This window comes from Parambassis ranga, chromosome 8 (genome assembly GCF_900634625.1).
Source record: "Parambassis ranga chromosome 8, fParRan2.1, whole genome shotgun sequence".
In the NCBI taxonomy this organism is placed as follows: Eukaryota; Metazoa; Chordata; class Actinopteri; family Ambassidae; genus Parambassis; species Parambassis ranga.
In genome coordinates, this window is record NC_041029.1 from 13,753,206 (window position 1) to 13,775,273 (window position 22,068).

Sequence of the window (22,068 nt, forward strand, 5' to 3'; positions counted from 1 at the left end):
GAGAGAACTTGTAGAAGTCCTGTTGTTGCCTAGCAAGGTAGCTGTAATAAAATGCAAAGGTCATGGAACAGGCGCTGATAGGATCACCAGAGGAAATAATGCAGCAGATCAGGCAGCAAAGCAGGCAGCAGGCTATGTTGAACAGATGATTTTGATGTGTTCAGAAACGGACTTACCTCCCCCTGTTGACTGGAATGACTTAACACAACTACAAAACAAAGCCTCTCCACAGGAAAAGACTTTGTGGAAAGCGAGGGGGGCAACTGACACAGGAGGAGTATGGAGGATGGACGACCCATACTGCCACCTGGATTGAGACAAACTGCCATGGAAGAAGCACATGGGGGGACAAACTGTCATTAAATTTCTGATTAACACCTACATCCCTAGACATGGTTTTCCTGAAAAAATCAGATCTGACAATGGAACACATTTCAAAAATAAATACCTCCAGCAGGTGGAGGCTATGTTGGGACTGAAGCATGCTTTTGGTACTGTTTATCATTCACAGTCTCAAGGAAAGGTGGAAAGGATGAATCAAACCTAAAACAAAAATTGGCTAAAATCTGTGCACAGACCAAATTTATATGGGTTCAAGTATTATCTATTGTATTGATGTTCTGGTAATAACGCCATATAATCTACACCTTATGAGCTTCTTACAGGTTGATAGTTTCCTGGACCAGCTGGCCGGCTGAGACTGAAAGAGTATGTATTATGATATTAACATAAACCATAATGAATTTAAAGCTTTGGTGTTAGTATTTAGCCGAGTGGGTACTTCTGAGGGTCATCAAAAGGAAGTGGTCGGAGCCAAGGTGGACAGGTCCCTATCAGGTGACGGAACGCACCTCACACGCAGTTCGGCTGAGAGGAAAGGGGGACACCTGGTTCCACTGGAGCCAGTGCACAGCTGCAGAGGAGCCTCAACGATCTCTACAGGAAGTCCAAGCTGATCTGAGGGCGCAGAAGTCTGAATCGGCTGATTCAGATACGGATCCTGTCACAAAAGGGGCAGAATAATCCCCTGACAGGAATCCAGGATCCCGGGTAGTCTAACCCCAGGGATCCGAAGAAAGAAGACACATCCTGAGGACGAGAGGACCAGAGAATCAGGCGGGGCGCTGGACGATGAGGCAGACGGACAGGAACACATACATGAACTGATAAAACACAATTTTGAACATTCTTACTGTAGGATAATTTTCATTACATTTGAGCTGTTAGGAGTATCTGGGGGCGGGAACGGTGAAAGACCGACCGATTAAAATACCCCCACATACTATGATGTATAACATGTATTTGTTTTCTTGTTGGGATAACCATATTAGGGTTGTTCATAATTTTTTTGATCTATTGGTTACACTGCGAGTTCCCTGGACAGAGGTGTAAAACTACGTATTCATTTTTATATTAATCTTTATACTGTTCTACTTGTTACTTATATTATTTTTATATTATCCTATTGGTTATAATCATGGTTGTGGTTCTATTCCTCCTGACGGTCTATGTGTTGCTACAGATAGGTCAACACACTGTACTATTCGATCCATGCACTAACTCCACTAATACTTCCCGAAACACAGAATGGCACATGGTTCCTTGTCTGTGCTGTGTTTGTAGGTCATGACCCCTGTTGGAAGGTGGGATTTTGGCAAACACATAGTCTGCCTAATACAACCACCTCCACAATCCCAGAGTTCAGCAGTGCAGGGAAGCTTAGTGACAGATAAGAATAATGCTAATTCAGGAGGGGTTGTTATTGTATCAGGAACAGAAGGATTGCCTACTGATCAATGGTTTCAGGTTGCTACAGGTGTCACTGGCTACAGGAATAATTGGCTTTTATTAGCTGAACAGTCAGCTAATGCATTCCAAGTTGATTGTGTGGTCTGCTTGGGACCCAGACCTTTGTTATAGGTGGTGTCAGCTTATCTGACCACTGATTGTTTTATACCAGTTACGACTTGCTCGGTTCCCCCTAAAGAATGCATGGCATGGGATGTTATATTCCCCATCACCAAGCTATCTGAGAAACATCCTGTGTTTTCCACAAATGTGGCCCCTGGAGATTTTTCTTGTGTAAACCTTACGGTTACAGGTGCAAGTTTAGGACAGACTAACGAGACATGGTGAATGATCACTAACTTTTCACTAACTTTTTATTAGCTTTGAACACATGTTTACTGTTTGATTGCTCATGATCTTTTACTTATATGTTTGATACATATAACCTTTGTCACGGTTTTCTTTGGGTGTTGGACTCTAGTAGAGTCCAAAAGGGGGAATTGTGAAGTATACAAGGTTATTTACGCAATGACATGATACAGACCATGTATGTATTTGATTATATAAGCTTACACTTAGAGAAAAACACATCTATAACTCTTATAGAGAGTTAGGGAGGAACTCTCTGATGCGGTGAAGGCCGAAGCACTAGGAGGTACGGATGTAACATAATTCATCCAACATAGAAGGGGCAAAGTATTTCATAGTCATAAATATGTTAGACCAATTATGATAATTAGTAGGTGGAGATAAAGGGGCAACATGTCCCAATATGGGAATACCTACGAGGGTCTTGAAGAACTGTTTATCTATTATGCAAACCAATTGTTTCAGCAGCTGTCTGAGTGGCTGGTCTCAGACGATCTCGGAGGTGAACCTGCTGGATGTGGAGGTCCTGGGCTGGTGTGGTTACTCGTGGTCTGCGGTTGTGAGGCCGGTTGGATGTACTGCCATATTCTCTGAAACGCCTTTGGAGACGGCTTATGGTGGAGAAATGAACATTCAATGCACGAGCAACAGATCTGGTTGACATTCCTGCTGTCAGCATGCCAATTGCACGCTCCCTCAATGCTTGTGGCATCTGTGGCATTTTGCTGTGAGACAAAACTGCACATTTCAGGGTGGCCTTTTATTGTGGGCAGTTTGAGGTACACCTGTGCACTAATCATGATGTCAGATCAGCATCTTGATGTGGCACACCTGTGAGGTGGGATGGATTATCTCAGCAAAGCAGAAGTGCTCACTATCACACATTTAGGCAGATTTGTGAACAATGTTTGAGAGGAATGGTAATATTGTGTATCTGGAATGAAGTTTAGATCTTCAAGTCCATCTCATGAAACATGGGAGCAAAAACAAAAGTGTTGCGTTTATATTTTTGTTGAGTGTATTTGGTGAGTTCATGTGCACAGCTCAGTCTTCTACAGCTGTTTAGATACAAACAGACTATATTGAAAATATCAACCTGCTTTATCTTGTTGGCATGAAGACTGTTTGTTATGATGAAAATCTCTAATTTTTTTTGACTGTAAACATCTGGCTGTCTTATTCTTCCTCTATTTGAAATCATTGTGTCCCACAGTGGGAGAAGTTCCACACTTTGATATTTGAACAAAACAAAAGAGCTTCTTTGTGTCTGAATGTAAGAGTTGGAACACAAACAGTCTGCAGGTTAGAGCTGCAGAAACAAAACAATCTCCTACTAATACAGTCTTTATTCATGTTCACCTTCACAGCATGTGTTTGTGTGTGCTCTGCAGCTGCTGGGTTTTTGTACAGCTCTGCTGATGGTATGTATCACTGTGCTGCTGCGCACACAGTAATACACAGCAGAGTCTTCAGGCTGCACATTCTGTCCTGTTATTGTCACTCTTCCAGCAGAAGTGTCTCTGCTGTAGCTGAACTTGTTCTTTAAAGCTTCATTTTGGTAAAAGCTTCCTCCACCCCACATATGAAAAATCCAGTCTATCGGTTTCCCCTCACGCTGTCTGATCCAGCCTGTTGCATAGCTGTTATCAGTCACAGAATAACCAGACACCTGACAGGTGATGGTCAGAGTCTGTCCAGGCTGCACAACCTGTGAGTCTGGCTGGATGAGTTGGACACTGTGCACACCTGTGGAAACACAAATCAACATTATCTCCATCATTCAGCTGAATATTTCTAATGTGTGTATGAATCCACTGAAAGCTGCTCACAGGATCCAGCTGCCAGCAGCAGCATCACAGCTGCACACAACATGTTGGATGAAGTCAGCTCCTCTGACACACACATACAACTTGAAGCTGTTTGTCTCTGCTCACTCTACACTGTGTGTGTGTGTGTGTCAATGATTTTTAAACTCTGCAGCAACACATGAAAAGATGGAAGAGGTCAGAGCTTTGCATCGACTCCTCCTCCTCAAAGAGAAACACTCCTCAGCTCATGCAAATTTCTGCACATTTTCATCTTCATTTCATGACTTTAAATTCATGAATGCAGCATTTGGTGGCCTTTATATCATATATACAATCTCAATATATTCAATATTGATCTTTAAAATCAATCAAAGAAACAGTATGTCATTTCTGTTAAAGCACATGTTGATGGAAACTTTAAAAAACAGGAAGTGATGAACCACAACGTCAGCTGCTGCTTTAAGACTGTAAATGTGTGTGTCTGTGTGTGTGTCAGTGTTTTCCAAATTCTTCTGCTGCCACCTTCAGGTGTTCATAAAAAGGTTTTCTGTGGAGTTTTTGTACAGCCTCTCTGATCACTTTAAACACTGTGAGGCTCTGGCACAGTAATACACAGCAGAGTCTTCAGGCTGCAAACGGTTCATCTGCAGAAAGACTTTACTGCTGGAGTCGTCTCTGGAGATGGTGAACCTGCCCTGCGCTGACTGGGAGTAATAGATATGAGTACTGCCTGTGTGTATAAATGCAATCCACTCCAGTCCTTTTCCAGCAGCCTGTCTGACCCAGACCATCCGATAGCTGCTGAATGTGAATCCAGACCCTGTACAGGTGAGTGTGTGTGAGTCTCCTGGTCTTTTCAGCACTGGTTCAGACTCAGTCAGTGTTTGACCCTCAGTACCTGCAGACATGGAAACAGCTGGTTAACTGCAGTCATTCTGTCAGAAAGTCAGAAATCAGTGGTTGTCCTTACCAGCACAGTGAAGTGATAAAATAAGACAGAGGAAGAAATAATGAGGTCTGATCATTGTGAAAGCCGTTTGTCTCTGCAGTCAGTGATGAAGTCTCTGTCCGTCACTCTGTGACACCTTTGTAAAGATGGAGCTGATCAGAGTTTTGCATTGACTCCTCCTAAAACACAAACACACCACATTTCACACAGCTGTCATCACTCAGCAACGTCTTTCTTCCTGTTTGTCTCATTCATTATTGATTTTTTGATATAATGTCATATGTGTGTGTTGAGGTATATGTCTTTGACAGCAGGACAGAAATGACTTCATCTTCAGGATGTTGCTGGAATATTCACCCAGAAAATATGGGAGTGAATGAGAGGAGGGAGTGGTGCTCTCTGCACGTGGAGGTGATCTTATAAAAACTGTAGGTGCCATCACAATGAATCACCCACCAAATGAAACAGGACAAAGATCACGACTGTTGTTGTATAAATTAAGTACTTTCCCCAAGGGACCCTCCCAAAGGGATTAATAAAGTATATTCTATTCTATTCTAAGTATGTGGTGGACTTACTGTGGACAGAAAAGATGAAAACAAAAATATATCTAGGAAAATAAAGCTCCAACCTTCATGACCTCATGTTTTTACCTCTGAATGTGTTTCTGTTTCTTTAATTTCTGTTAAAGCACATGTTGATGGAAGCTTTAAAAACAGGAAGTGATGAACCACAACGTCAGCTGCTGCTTTAAGACAGGCTGGCTGTGTCAGCTGTTCACACTTCACACCTGTAAAAAAAGAAGAAACTATTTGGTCAGAAATGATGAAGTGCACAAAGAGCTGCTGACTGTGATGAATCCAAAGAGACTCACAGGATCCAGCTGCTAACAGCAGCAGCAGAGCAGCAGAGAACATGTTGAGTCTGACACACTGTGAGCTTCACTGACACTCTGGTGTTTTTATAGCTGCACAAATGTGGCCCAGTTTGCATAGAATGAATCAAAGCATCACTGTGGCTCTAAGTGGAGTCAGAGCACCTCTGCTTTGTGTCTGTTACTCATCATACTGCAGCACTTATTGGAACATTCCTGCAGTCACAGCAGCTCTTTCTAAATGTGTGGAGGTGACTAAGATCTTTACACAGTGATGGCTGCTAGAAGACATTCATTAAAACTAAACTGACAACAAGCTTCAAGCACCAAGTATGAAACATCACAAACAACCTCTGTGAATTACAAACTACCACATTTATTGTACTGCTGTGAGTTTGTCCTCCAGCCTGGAGTCGTCTCTGGAGATGGTGAACCTGCCCTGCACTTACTGGGAGTAAAAGATTGGAGAACTAGCTGTGCTTATATATGCGATCCACTCCAGTCCTTTTCCAGCAGCCTGTCTGAACCAGCCCATATGATAGCTGCTGAGTGTGAATCCAGCTGCTGTACAGGTGAGTGTGTGTGAGTCTCCAGGACTTTTCAGCACTGCTTCAGATTGTGTCAGAGTCTGACCATCAACACCTGTCAAGACAAAGAAGAAAACAGACCCTTTCTGTGAGCTGATCACTTTTTAAAGACAGAGCTGAACATCAGTGAGTATGTTTGACCTGCCCAGCAGATAGTTAGAAGCAGCAGTCCTGTCCTACAGTCCATCATGTTAAACTGTGTGTCCACTGTCCTCTGTCATCCTCTCTGCAGGCAGATAAGTAGAGCTGGAAGATGTCTGAGTTTTGCATTGACTCCTCCTCACACAGACTGTAGATATATTTGGTCAAAGTGCTGAACAGATGTCCACGAGTCCATCAGCTGTTCAGTCACACATCAACACACACATACTTCACAACAGTTGTGTTGTTGTCTCATCACAGTGTGATTGTGTAATAATAATAATAATAATAATGCATTGGTCTTATATTGTGCTTTTCTGCTCTGTTGGGCAGGCACTCAAAGCGCTTGCATTGAGATGCATTATTCTTTCACACCACATTCACACAGTGGCAGTGGTAAGCTACCAGTGGTAGCCACAGCTCCCCAGGGGGAGACTGACGGAGACGTGGCTGCCAAGGTGCGCCTACGGCCTCTCCGACCACCGCCGATTCATTCATACGCATTCATACACCAGTGAGTGCACTGGAGGCAATGCGGGTAAAGTGCCTTGCCCAAGGACACACAACAATGACTAGGGAGGAGCTGGGGTCGAACCGCCGACCTTCCGGTTATTGGACAACCCTAACTGTGTTACCAGTGTTTATTTGTATTGTTAATGATGTTCAGATAAACTCACAGTCAATAAAACACTTTCTGCCTCTTCCTCTTTTAAAATAACTGCATGTGTCCTCTGTGATGTTTATAATGAGGTCTGAGTGATGGAACATCATGAAGTGTGTGAAGATGTGGATAGAAGTGTCTCTGAGGTGACGTGTGTGTGTGGAGGTTTTTGTACAGCTGCTCTGCTCCCTTCAGTCACTGTGTATCAAGCACAGAAGTAAACAGCAGAATCTTCTGCTGTCAGCCTGCTGATCTGGAGGTACTGAGTGCTGCTGGAAACATCTTCAGTCATAATAATAATAATAACTTTATTTATTAATTTTTTTTTTTTTTAAACACTCAGCTTAAAAGTGCTGTACAATAAAATCCAAGCAGGAACAGCAGAACTTGGTTAAAATACCATCCAGTAACATTCATAAACACAAGGTGAGTCAATAAGACGTAAAACAATTTAAAATATTAAAAATAGAATAAAATACAAAATAATGATAAAAATAAGAATAAAGCATAAAAACAATTAAAAAGCAATAAAGTAAAACAATAAATGAATGGATAAATGAACCAGTTTATGAAAACGCTAAACAATAAAAGTGAGTTTTAAGAAGAGATTTAAAAGAAGTCACTGAGTTAGCCTGCCTGATATCCTCTGGCAGGGAGTTCCAGATTTTGGGCGTATATGCAGCAAATGCGCGGTCACCTTTTGTAATTAGCTGGGTTGTGGGGACTGATAGGAGGAGTTTTCCAGAGGATCTCAGGCGGAGTTCAGGCTCGTGAGGGGTTAAAAGGTCCTGCATATAGGAGGGGGCGAGGCCATTTATTGCTTTAAAAACCATCAGTAAAATCTTAAAATCAATTCTAAAACTCACAGGGAGCCAGTGAAGGGCAGCTAGAACTGGTGTTATATGGTCACTTCTCCTTGTATGAGTGAGAAGCCTTGCAGCGGCATTCTGTATTAATTGTAGTCTGTGAATGTTATGTTTACTGATACCAGAGTAGAGGGCGTTGCAGTAGTCTAGCCTGGAGGAGATTAGTGCATGTATAACTGTTTCAAACAGAGGTGGGGAGAGGAATGGTCTAATTTTTCTTAATTGCCTTAGCTGTGCGAAACAGGATTGAACAACCTTGGTAACTTGAGTGTCATAAGAAAGTCTGGAGTCAAAGATGATACCCAGGTTGCGGGCCTCAGTGCATATATTTTTAGACCAGGTGCCAAGACAGGTGGAAAGGTGGGCAACATAGCTGGGGTTGGGGGTGGAAGGTGTAATGATAATAATTTCTGATTTAGCATCGTTTAACTGTAGGAAATTGCTGGACATCCAGTTCTTAATTTCTGTTAAACAGGACAGGATATGTGAGCCATCAGAGCTACCGGGTGTGAGTGGTATATAGAGTTGGATGTCGTCAGCATAACAGTGGAAGTTAATATTGTGTCTGTGCAGGATATCACTGAGGGGTAGCATGTAGATAGTGAAGAGAAGAGGACCCAGTATGGATCCCTGGGGCACACCACATGACAGGGGGGCGGACACTGAGGATGTGTTACCCAGTATCACAGAAAAGGACCTGTTTGACAGGTATGAGGTGAACCATTCTAGTGCAACTTCACTGACTCCAACAGTGTACTTCAAACGGCTGATTAAAACATTGTGATCCACAGTGTCAAATGCGGCGCTGAGGTCTAGGAGGATTAAAATTGAGTGTAGACCAGAGTCAGCCGCCAACAGAAGGTCATTTGAGACTTTTACAAGTGCCGTCTCCGTGCTATGCATGCTCCGGAAACCTGACTGGAACTTCTCAAAAATGTAATTATTATTCATGAAAGAAGTTAACTGGGAAGCCACAACTTTTTCTAGAATTTTTGATAGAAATGGTAGCTTAGATATCGGTCTGTAATTACTTAGAACAGCGGGATCGAGTACAGGCTTCTTTAAGAGAGGGCAAACGATGGCATGTTTGAGAGAAGATGGGACAATGCCAGAGGAGAGAGAACCATTTACAATGGCTAGGATACTGGGACCAACCGTGTGAAGTACATCTTTTAAAAACCAAGAAGGGATGCAATCTGAGAGGCACGTGGTAGGCCTTAACTGCGTAACAATGCGTTCCAGTGAGGGGAGTGAAATTTCATGAAACTGTTTTAGAGCGAAAGGGGTGGAACAATTTTCTTTTGGTTCAACAAAGACAGAACGGAATTGTTTGCGGATGTCACGGACGAAAATAGTTAAGAAATTCACCGCATTTCTCAGGAGAGGGTTCAGCAGGCTCAATCGCAGGGGGACTCAGAACAGAATTTATTGTTTTAAAGAGGATTCTGGGGTTGTTTCTGTTAGTTGTAATGATTTTAGAGAAATAGGTATTTCTAGCTTCTTTTACAGTGTGTTGATATTTAATCATTAATTGTTTTAGGGCGACCAGTGATGTGCTTTGTCTGTCTTTTTTCCATTTCCTCTCAGCTCTCCTGCAATCTCTTCTTATGTTCCTTGTGTCTTCATTTAACCAAGGCAGGACTGTGGGCTTTAAAACTTTACATCTAGCCGGAGCTATGGAGTCTAAAATGTAGGAGCAGGTGCTATTAAAATTACTAACCAGCTCCTCAACTGTGCTGCCGTTTTCCTTTTCAGATTCCCAATTTTCAATAAAAGCTTGGCAGAAAATCGGGGCAGAGAGTGAGCTCAGAGGGCGAGAGTGGATTTTTTTGATAGGTTTATGGTCAGGAAGGAGTGAAATTTGGAACTGCACTGCGCTGTGATCCGTGACAGGAAATGGTGTTAGGGATACTTGTGTTACGTCAACACAGTTTGAGATCACCAGATCTAAAATGTGACCTTTGCTGTGGCTGGGGGATTTTACATGCTGGTTCAGATGAAAAGATTGTAGCAGTTTAATGAAGTCGGAGGCAAGTGGAGAAGAAGTAGGACAACAAACGTGAATGTTAAAATCTCCTAAAATGATTACCCTGTCATATTTGACCATAATGATTGATAAAAAATGTGCAAAATCCTGAATAAAACCAGAGATTAGTTTAGGAGGTCTGTAGATTAGGACACATAAAAAAGGCAGGTTGTTTCTTACAACAAAGGAGAGATATTCAAATTTGGCAAAGTGGCCAAATGAAACTGGTGAGCAGGTAAAAACATTTCTGTGGATAAGAGCAACCCCTCCACCCCGACCTGTTAGCCTTGGCTGGTGAAAGAAAGAATAGTTAGGTGGGGTTGACTCAATGAGGGGAGCATGCTCTCCAGGGGCAAGCCAAGATTCTGTGATGGCAAGGAAGTCAATTTTATTTGTCATGATAAAATCCTGGCAGATGAATGATTTATTACTGATAGATCTTATGTTCAGTAAACAGAAATTTGCTGAGTTTACAGCATGGGAGGTGGAAGGGGTGATTTTTATATTAATGAGGTTTTTTTCGCATGAGTTTTTAAAAGGGGCCAACGGTGCCGACTGCCTCTCAGATATTATAGATGGGATGAATGAAACAGCATCAGCAGCAGCAGGACCCGCATGATCATATAGGGTGCTGAGACTACTCGAGTCATAAAACTGCAGCGGGTCATGCTGTGCTGAACATCAGTCGAGGCTAAAAGCAATAAAAACAATAAAATTATGATTAAGTATTTTGGAACCACTTATGTTGAGATGTATGCCATCCTGTTTGAAAAGGTCTGGTCTAGTCCAGAAAGAATCAAAATTACTAATGAACCCAATACCAGTGGCAGTGCAGAAATTTTTTGTCCAGTTATGCAAGCTGAAGAGACGACTGAAACGCTCAGGGTTATGGGATATAACAGGGATGGGACCCGAGAGGACACACCTCCTCCCGAGACTTTCAACTGTGGAGACGAGAGATTCTAATTCATATTGTAGTTTCGTGGATTGCCTGGCCATGACGTCATTACACCCTGAGTGCGAGATCACCGTATGCACAGATGGATGCATGTCAAGGAGAGCTGGGATGAGTTCAATAAAATCCGAAGTTTTGCCTCCCGAGAGGCAGTAGGTATAATGCCACCAGGAATGCTTAGATGACGGATTATTGAGTCTCCAACTACCAATATCTCAGGGGAGTTTGAGTCCAGACTGTCTTTGTACACTGCAAGCTTTGCGTTGGAATTAAACGTGGTCATTAGCGAGGTGGGAGAGTGCAGGTGCGCTGGGTGATTAGCCGGCTCAGGTGTATCAGCGAGAGCAGGAGGGTGCGAAGAGGACGAAGCAGCTCTGGCCGCAGCGGTTTGCTGTGGGGAGCGCGTTGAAGACACCGGACTAGGTGAAGAGCGGGGTTGCCTCTTGGTCTGTGGCGGTGATAACCGGGGCCGTTTGCGTTTAGGATAGTGCTGGTGAGAAAGATAGAGAGGAAAGTGAGTCTGAAATTAGACTGTCCCGGTTTGGAGACGAGCGCTTTCGGACCCGTGCTGCACTGCTTGTGTGAGGGGAAAGTGGTGGTTCTAGCTCTGGGGGAATCCTCGCTAGGGGAGAGAAGTTTGAGAGGGGGGTATCCTCATTGCTAGCGCTGGATGTGTCGAAGAGCGGTAGAGAGAGTTTCTTTTTCTTTGTCCCCTTCACAACGGACGACCAGGAGGGAGCTGAGTTTAAGCCGGGGGCATCAGCGACTGATCCTTCCGGAGCCACTGGCCGGGGCTGTCGGTTTTCCGGAGGTTCTAGATTTGCCAGCTGGGACCCCAGTAACGCCTGCCGCTGAAGAAGGTCCTCGATAAGCCGTTCCAGGGACTGAAGTTCCGATTTCAGGTCGGCAAATGTACTATGTGGGGCCATCAGTAACGCTGGGGAGGGAGACAGCAGAGAGAAAACGGGCCAGCAAAGTGACAGTAAAATGCCAGGGGATGCACAGGATTTCTTTTCCGTAACCCGTGATGACAGAGAGGAGGTCGGACAACTTACACGGCAGGGCTCCAGAAGGAGCCCGCAGCAGTGAGAGAGCAGATTTTGATTGGAGGACTTGTTTAGTTGTTATTAGATGGAGACTTACCGGCGAGGGCCCGGAAAGCGGGCCCGTTGACAGAGAATGGCTCGGGTAAGTCAGTCCAATTTCGTGTTTCTCGTAGAATCCGTGAAAAATGCAGGTAGTATGTAGGCCCCTTCCTGTGAGGTTCAGTATTTGCTCTTCAGGTTTAAAAGAGGTCAACGCAGAGTAGCCTATTAGCTGCCGATCACAGTTATCACCTTGGTGTCAGAACTGCTCATTTTGAGTTGTTGTGAGTGAGCGTTCATGGAGAAACGACTCTGATAGGAGCTGCTGTAGCTCGCAGAGTTTGAACCTGTGTCCATCCTCCCAATCCACTCCGGAGCTTTCCCTGGTTTCTGCTGTATCCAGTGAATATAGTAGCTCGTCATGTCAAATCCTGATATGACACAGGACATCTTCACTGTGTCTCCAGGTCTTTTCAGCTCAGAGGGGGTCTGCTGCAGTCTGATCTCACTGCAAACTCCTGCAAACAGAACAGATGATGATCAGCATCCAGCAGCAGAAATCAGAGGACACAAAGCAGGATGGATTTTCTCACAGTGAAGACTGACTGCAAACAACAAACTCCAGACTACAGTCTGCTCCATGCTGAGAGGAACACTGGACTTGAGACTGTTGGACTCTGTCTCAGTGTCCTATGTGAGAGCTTCTGAGTTTATAAGAGGAGCAGTTTGCATAGACCGCCCTCTACAGGCTCAACAGAGAACAGCACATTTGTATAAGAACAGCAGGAGAACATATTCAATGTCTGACTAATGATTCCTCAGGTTGAACTTTTTGAATGTTTTCTGTCCTCTGACATGAAAACATGAAACATATTTTGTCCATCTGAAATAAATGAATCAAAATGTGTCACATCCTTCATGTACTGAGAGAAAATGAAACTTGTGTCACTTTCTTTTATTCTAATGAAGCAAAGCTCAGAAATCTGACACATGAAAACACTTTCTCTTCATTCACTGAATCCACCAACATATTTCATCAAAGCAGCAAACACACAGCAGCAGTCACATGACAAATGTTGTTGTGTTGTGTGATTCTCACTGTGAGACCTTCATGTAAACTGTGTGTTCAAACGTCTTGGTTGGATGGTGATGTTTTTATTTTCAGCTCAGTTTGATGAAAGACAGCAGGCCAAAGTCAAATCAAACAATAATTCCTGCTCAGGATCCATCAACACAACAAACACAAGAGCTGCAGGTTTTTGTACAGCTGTTCAACCACCTTCAGTCACTGTGAGTATCTGGCACAGTAATACACAGCAGAGTCCTCAGGCTGCAGTCTGCTCATCTGCAGATACACCTGCTGTTTGCTGTTGTCTCTGGAGATGCTGAACCGGCCTTGGACTGACTGAGAGTAGAAGATATAAGCACTGTCATCTCTGATCCATGCAACCCACTCCAGTCCTTTTCCAGCAGCCTGTCTGATCCAAGCTATGTAAGGAGTGCTACTGAACCCTCCATATGTACAGGTGAGTGCGTGTGAGTCTCCTGGTCTTTTCAGCGCTGGTTCAGACTCAGTCAGTGTTTGACCCTCAGTACCTGCAGACATGGAAACAGCTGGTTAACTGCAGTCATTCTGTCAGGAAGTCAAATCAGTGGTTGTCCTTACCAGCACAGTGAAGTGATAAAATGAGACAGAGGAAGAAATAATGAGGTCTGATCATTGTGAAAGCCGTTTGTCTCTGCAGTCAGTGATGAAGTCTCTGTCCGTCACTCTGTGACACCTTTGTAAAGATGGAGCTGATCAGAGTTTTGCATTGACTCCTCCTAAAACACAAACACACCACATTTCACACAGCTGTCATCACTCAGCAACGTCTTTCTTCCTGTTTGTCTCATTCAGTCATTAATTATTGATTTATTGATGTTAGTATTTGCTCTGTTTGAATATGTATTTGACTCATTTCTTCATTTAGTTTTGAACAACACACATGAATGACTGTCTGTGTACATTTACAGTGGTCAGTGTCCTTTGTCCAGATCTGCAGCACAGACACCAACTTCAGCACATGTAGCCATGAAAGCAACAATAAAACAACCAGACAGAGCTGCTCTGTTCAGCTCAGTGAAAATGTAACAATGTGAGAAAATGTGTTCATAAAATCAGAAAAACATTCAAATGTTCTTTCAGAGGCGGCACAGTGCTGCAGTGGTTAGCACTGTGGCCTCAGGTTCTGGGTTGGATTCCAGCTCTCTGGCCTCTCTGAAATGCTCCTTTTATACTCAGTCATGTTTCTCACCTGCTGCTAATTAACATGATTAGTTACCAAACGCTCAAATTCATCTGTTGTTACTTTTGCAGCCTTTTGTTGCCACTGTTCCAACTTTTTTTAGATGTGTTGCTGCCATCAGATTTAGAAGGAGCTAATAGGTTCCATGAAATGTTAAATGTCTCAGTTTCAACACCTTGATGTGTTCTTTATGTTCAAGTGGGAATAAAATACTTTGTGTAGCAGTGAACACTGAGTCCACACTGACTGAACATGTGGACAAACAGCCAGAGTCTTCAGAGGCTTCCATGTGTTTTTAAGGCCTGACATGCCTCAGTGCTCCTCTCACAGAGGTCTCTGTTTTTGTACAGCGTTGTCGCCTCTTGTGTCACTGTGGCTCTCATGCACAGTAATACACAGCAGAGTCTTCTTCTTTCAGACTCCTCACCACTAAATGCACGGCATTCTGGGAAGTGTCTTTACTGATGGAAAACTGGCCCTGCAGGCTTTGTGCAAATACGGTGCCAGTTCCAGAATCGATGCGTCCGATCCACTCCAGTCCTCTTCCTGCTTTCTGACGAATCCAGTGCAGCCAAGACAGAGGGAGTCCCTGTACTTTGCAGGACAGAGTGACGGATGCTCCTGCTCTGCTGATCACCGGCTCTGAGGAGGTGAGGGACTGACCCCGAGCAGCTGGAAGAGACACAGAGTTTAGACATGTGAAGCTGCGTCTCTGTTCCTCTGATGGACTTCACTCACCTGAAATGAGAGCCAGGAGGAGGACGCTGTGTGCGACTGTCATGGTGGGACGTGGTCTGAGACTGCAGCTATGCAGGTTTATATGGAGGACCTAGAAACAGAGTGGGAGGGTGTGGATTTGCATTTTAGACATACAGTTAGAGCAGGGCTGGACTCTGAGACACAGTCAGCTGTTCGTGTGAGACAGTTGAAGGACTGATTGTGTGTTTGATGCCAGCATGAAGCTTTAAAAGAGTCGAGGACTCACACACACTGTTAGTGTGTCCTTAAAGTGACACAAAACACACAAACAACCTCTGTGAATTACAAACTACCACATTTATTGTACTGCTGCGAGTTGATCAGTGGAGTGAGAGCGCCTCCTCTGGTGGCTTCATTTAACAAGTGTTCAGGCACTGAGGGGTTTTTGTTCAGCTCTGCTGATAGTTTGTTTCACTGTGAGGACGACGCACACAGTAATACAGAGCAGAGTCTTCAGGCTGCACGTTCTGTCCTGTTATAGTCACTCTTCCAGCGGAAGTGTCTCTGCTGTAGCTGAACTTGTTCTTTAAAGCTTCATTTTGAGTTAAGCCTCCTCCACCCCACATATGAAAAATCCAGTCCATCGGTTTCCCCTCACGCTGTCTGATCCAGCCTGTTGCATAGCTGTTATCAGTCAGAGAATAACCAGACACCTGACAGGTGATGGTCAGAGTCTGTCCAGGCTGCACAACCTGTGAGTCTGGCTGGATGAGTTGGACACTGTGCACACCTGTGGAAACACAAATCAACATTATCTCCATCATTCAGCTGAATATTTCTAATGTGTGTATGAATCCACTGAAAGCTGCTCACAGGATCCAGCTGCCAGCAGCAGCATCACAACTGCACACAACATGTTGGATGAAGTCAGCTCCTCTGACACACACACACACACACTTCATGTCCTTTTGAATGATCTTTATTTGCATATTGTTGAATAAATTACACACACTGTACACACCATCAATCATGCAGCCTGACACAATGGAAACTGGTATTTATTATTAACTATCTATCAACATATTTAATATTCCTTTATTTTGATCTCTACAGTCAGTGTTACATTTCCTCTTTAACTATCAGATGGCCTCACATTTGTCTCTACAACACTCTGGTATTCAGAGGAGTTCATGGTCCTCTCAATGACTGAAAGCTGTCCAGATCCTGTGTCTGCAGAACAAGCTGACATCATCAGCCCTCTACCATGGTGCTCGTCAGTGTGTATGAGGTGTTTCTGCTGAACTGTTTGTTTTTATAACCAGATGGTGGTGAGCTTTAAGACCAAACAGCTCCATTCTGGTCTCTTCTGTCCATAAGACATTGTTCCACAACCTTTGTTCAGATGCAGCTTTGTAAACCTGTCATGTGTTTTTAGACAGAGTAGTCTTTCTCCTGGCAACGCTTCAGACAAACTGTACTTCTTCTAATTGTGCTGTCAAAGACATTAACACTTTATGAAAAATTAATAAAATTCATCAAATATTTGTGTTTAAATAAAAACTTATATTGACTTAGGTTGTTTTGCTGCTGTGAGTTGATCAGTGGAGTGAGAGCGCCTCCTCTGGTGGCTTCATGTTACAAGTGTTCAGGCACTGAGGGGTTTTTGTTCAGCTCTGCTGATGGTTTGTGTCACTGTGAGTCTCTGGCACAGTAATACACAGCAGAGTCTTCAGGCTGCAGTCTGCTCATCTGCAGATACACCTGCTGTTTGTTGTTGTCTCTGGAGACACTGAACCGGCCTTGGACTGACTGAGAGAAGTATTTCCTGACGCTATCATACTCAATAGTAGCAACAAACTCCAGTCCTTTTCCAGGAGCCTGTCTGATCCAGGCCATCCAGTAGCTGCCAAAGTTAAATCCAGACCCTGTACAGGTGAGTGTGTGTGAGTCTCCTGGTCTTTTCAGCGCTGGTTCAGACTCAGACTCAGTGTTTGACCCTCAGTACCTGCAGACATGGAAACAGCTGGTTAACACTGTGTCTTCTAAACGGCATCTTTGTCCAGCAGAATTTATTTTGTCCTCACCAGCTGCAGCACAAAACATAATGTATAAAATCAGAGGTGTGATCATGGTGAAAGTCTTTGTGCAGTCTGCACTGTGCATGTTACACTGAGCTCTGCAGCACATATAAAGAGAGAACAGCTTTGCATTGACTCCTCCTCCTCCAAGAGGAGCACGTCAGTCTCTTTAATTTAACCCTTTGTCTGATGACACTGTGGACAAAGGTGAGAGGGGACGCACACTGATGAACACAGAGGAGCATCAGCAGCTAAAGAGACACATGTTCACTGAAGAGCTGAAGGAGGATGAACACTGGGTTTACACTGTCCAGCTGAGGATCCAAAGTTCACATCACCAGCTGCTGCTGGAAAAACATCAGCAACTTTGCTCTAAATGAACCTCAAAGGTGAAACTAATGTGTTTCTCAGAGGCTGTTAGTGCCTCCAAACATCTGTCACTGCAGCTTTACAATGTTTTATACACTTTATGTTGGTGTTTGTTCAGTGGATCAGAATATTACATTACACACATCACAGAGGACATCACAGCACACTGAAAAGGGGAGAAGTTGATCAGTGGAGTGAGAGCACGTCCTCTGGTGGCTTCATGTTACAAGTGTTCAGGTACTGAGGGGTTTTTGTTCAGCTGTGCTGATGGTTTGTGTCACTGTGAGTATCTGGCACAGTAATACACAGCAGAGTCTTCAGGCTGCAGTCTGCTCATCTGCAGATACACCTGCTGTTTGCTGTTGTCTCTGGAGATGGTGAACCGGCCTTGGATTGACTGAGAGTAGTACTTGCTGCTACCGCTGCTAATCAATGAAACCCACTCCAGTCCTTTTCCAGCAGCCTGTCTGATCCAAGCTATGTAAGGAGTTCCTAACCCTGCATATGTACAGGTGAGTGTGTGTGAGTCTCCTGGTCTTTTCAGCACTGGTTCAGACTCAGTCAGTGTTTGACCATCAGTACCTGCAGACATGGAAACAGCTGGTTAACTGCAGTCATTCTGTCAGGAAATCAGAAACCAGTGGTTGTCCTTACCAGCACAGTGAAGTGATAAAATGAGACAGAAGAAGAAATAATGAGGTCTGATCATTGTGAAAGCCGTTTGTCTCTGCAGTCAGTGATGAAGTCTCTGTCCATCACTCTGTGACACCTTTGTAAAGATAGAGCTGATCAGAGATTTGCATTGACTCCTCCTAAAACACAAACACACCACATTTCACACAGCTGTCATCACTCAGCAATGTCTTTCTTTCCATCCATCTTCTGAACTCACCTCTTCCTGTAGTACAGGCTCACAGGGGGCTGGAGTCTATCCCCGCTATCTGCAGGTGAGAGGCAGGGTACAGCCTGGTCCCTTCCATTGTAGGACAAATACAGATAGACAAACAACCATTCACTCTCACACTCACACCCATTAGCTAACTAGCTGTAATCATTTTGATAATAACTACCAGGATAAAAGGGGTCCTATCTGTATTACATCTGGATGTAATGAAGGAGCTTATTGTTAAGCAGAGACCCACAGTGAACTTTTAGGCTGTGTCAGTGGTTCCTTGGCTTGAGTGAAATTAAAATGCTCTCTCTGTCCTGCTGTGTCTTAATTTCTCTTGCACCTTCTGTTATAGCACATGTTGATGGAAGCTTTAAAAAACAGGAAGCGATGAACCACAACGTCAGCTGCTGCTTTAAGACTGTAAGACTGTGTGTGTCAGTGTTTTCCAAATTCTTCTGCTGCCACCTTCAGGTGTTCATAAAAAGGTTTTCTGTGGAGTTTTTGTACAGCCTCTCTGATCACTTTAAACACTGTGAGTCTCTGGCACAGTAATACACAGCAGAGTCTTCAGTCTGCACATTCTGTCCGTTCAGAGTCACTCTGTTGTTGGAAGAATCTGCAGATATAGTGAACTTGTTCTTCAGTGAATCTTTGTAGTATGAACCTCCTGTATATCTCATTCCGATCCACTCCAGTCCTTTCCCTGCAGGCTGTCTGATCCAGTGTGTCCAGTAGCTGCTAACAGAGTAAGAGACCTGACAGGTGATAGTCAGACTCTGACCTGGCTGCACAGCCACAGAGGCTGGCTGTGTCAGCTGTTCACACTTCACACCTGTAAAAAAGCACATTCTCTTTGTGATCAATGATCAGGTTACAACCTGCTGATGAATGTACAGAGACTCACATCCAGCTGCTAAGAGCAGCAGCAGAGCTGCAGGAAACATGGTTGATGGTGAAGCTGACGTGCTGTGAACTCCACAGTCTGAGCTCAGCTCTTTATAGCTGAGTAACAAAGGAGGACACTGAGTTTGCATCCATGCAGATGTCCAGTCTTTATAGGAGGCTGTGAGGACGTCCACTTTGCATAGAAAAGGACATCAAAGAAGGACGGACTGTGCTGTGACAGGAAGTGTGTTTTCATTACTGTGTCCTTAACATAAAGGCTCATATACAGCTGTACATGTGTGATGATATGAAATGATGGAACATCTGCAGAGTCCAGACTGTCCTGAAACCAACAAGCTGCAGCATGTACAGCAGCACTTACAGAGACCAAGATAAGAGGCTGAAAGAGAAGCAGTGAAGTCAGCCTGAAAACAGCCTGCAGGGGTCAAAGGTCACAAGAGACTCAAACTGTAGTTTCTCTTCATCAGTTCCAACAAATGTGAGACTATTTTAAAACTCTGCTTAGTTCAGAGTAAAAAAATTAACATTAAACTGTGTATGTTGTTATTAAGAAGGTGTTGCTGTGAGTCATGATGAACCATTAGATCAATGATTGATTCATTTGAATTTGTTGTTATGAAACACTTCAGTGCTTCTCTGACAGGAAACAGAAGACAGATGGATGCTGGAGAGTTTCTGTGAGTTGATCAGTGGAGTGAGAGCGCCTCCTCTGGTGGCTTCAGGTTACAAGTGTTCAGGCACTGAGGGGTTTTTGTTCAGCTCTGCTGATGGTTTGTGTCACTGTGAGTGTCTGGCACAGTAATACACAGCAGAGTCTTCAGTCTGCAGTCTGCTCATCTGCAGATACACCTGCTGTTTGTTGTTGTCTCTGGAGACACTGAACCGGCCTTGGACTGACTGAGAGTAGAATTTGCCGCTACTAAGAGCTTCAGTTGCGACCCACTCCAGTCCTTTTCCAGCAGCCTGTCTGACCCAGTGCATCCAGTGGCTGCTGAATGTGAATCCAGCTCCTGTACAGCTTAGTGTGTGTGAGTCTCCAGGACTTTTCAGCACTGCTTCAGATTGTGTCAGAGTCTGACCATCAACACCTGTCAAGACAAAGAAGAAAACAGTCCCTCTCTGTGAGCTGATCACTTTTTAAAGACAGAGCTGAACATCAGTGAGTATGTTTGACCTGCCCAGCAGATAGTTAGAAGCAGCAGTCCTGTCCTACAGTCCATCATGTTAAACTGTGTGTCCACTGTCCTCTGCCATCCTCTCTGCAGGCAGATAAGTAGAGCTGGAAGACGTCTGAGTTTTGCATTGACTCCTCCTCACACAGACTGTAGATATATTAGGTCAAAGTGCTGAACAGATGTTCACGAGACCATCAGCTGTTCAGTCACACATCAACACACACATACTTCACAACAGTTGTGTTGTTGTCTCATCACAGTGTGATTGTGTTACCAGTGTTTATTTTGTATTGTTAATGATGTTCAGATAAACTCACAGTCAATAAAACACTTTCAGCCTCTTCCTGTTTTTAAAGTAACTGCATGTGTCCTCTGTGATGTTTATAATGAGGTCTGAGTGATGGAACATCATGAAGTGTGTGAAGATGTGGATAGAAGTGTGTCTGAGGTCACATGTGTGTGTGTGTGGAGGTTTTTGTACAGCTGCTTTGCTCTCTTCAGTCACTGTGTGTCGAGCACAGAAGTAAACAGCAGAATCTTCTGCTGTCAGCCTGCTGATCTGGAGGTACTGAGTGCTGCTGGAAACATCTTCAGTCATGGAGAAACGACTCTGAAAGGAGCTGCTGTAGCTCGCAGAGTTTGAACCTGTGTCCATCCACCCAATCCACTCCAGAGCTTTCCCTGGTTTCTGCTGTATCCAGTGAATATTGCTGCTCGTCATGCTGTAACCTGATATGACACAGGACATCTTCACTGTGTCTCCAGGTATTTTCAGCTCAGAGAGGGTCTGCTGCTGTCTGATCTCACTGCAAACTCCTGCAAAGAGACACATTCTGACCATCATCCATCACAGCAGAGCAAACATCTCCAGAGCTTCAAGCAGAAATGATTTTCTCACCATGAACACAAACTATGAAGAATAAAGTGCAGAAAGTCAAACCTCCCATTCTGTGATCTGATCAGAGACTTTGTCAGATTTACAGACTGTTTGTGTTACAGCTGACAGGAGGATGACACACGCTGTGTTCATAAGGGAGCACACACCTGCTGATCAATTCATCAAGGACTGATGGTCAGCAGCACCTGCTGGTTTAGCTTCATTTTGAATAAATAAATAAATACAGACAGTGAAAAATGTATTTGTTGTTCATCTGAGCTTGTTTTTGTCTAACACAAAGACCCTCTATGATCAGATATATTTATCATGTTTTTACACTGAAACAAAGAGGAGGCACTAACTTTTGATCATGACAGTCATGTGATCAATAATGATCACTGTCAGTAGATGTTTTAGATAACAGTGAACACAGGAGGTAGATTTTGTACAGCCTCTCTGATCACTTCAAACTTTCCCAAACAGGAAACAGAAGACAGATGGATGCTGGAGAGGTTCTGTGAGTTGATCAGTGGAGTGAGAGCGCCTCCTCTGGTGGCTTCATGTTACAAGTGTTCAGGCACTGAGGGGTTTTTGTTCATCTCTGCTGATGGTTTGTGTCACTGTGACTCTCTGGCACAGTAATACACAGCAGAGTCTTCAGGCTGCAGTCTGCTC

At 43.9% G+C, this 22,068-nt stretch overlaps 1 protein-coding gene across 1 annotated transcript in view; it reads right to left on the bottom strand.

Moving 5' to 3' along the window:
- The window catches only part of LOC114439964 (uncharacterized), a 176,079-nt gene that overhangs the window by 148,623 nt on the left and 5,388 nt on the right, over positions 1-22,068 (bottom strand). Inside the window, exons 2-3 of the mRNA XM_028412181.1 lie at positions 15,970-16,030; positions 15,575-15,886 (exon numbers count right to left, since the gene is read on the bottom strand). Of these exons, the coding sequence (XP_028267982.1) occupies positions 15,575-15,886; positions 15,970-16,030 (373 nt within the window). The remainder of the gene's footprint in view (positions 1-15,574; positions 15,887-15,969; positions 16,031-22,068) is intronic.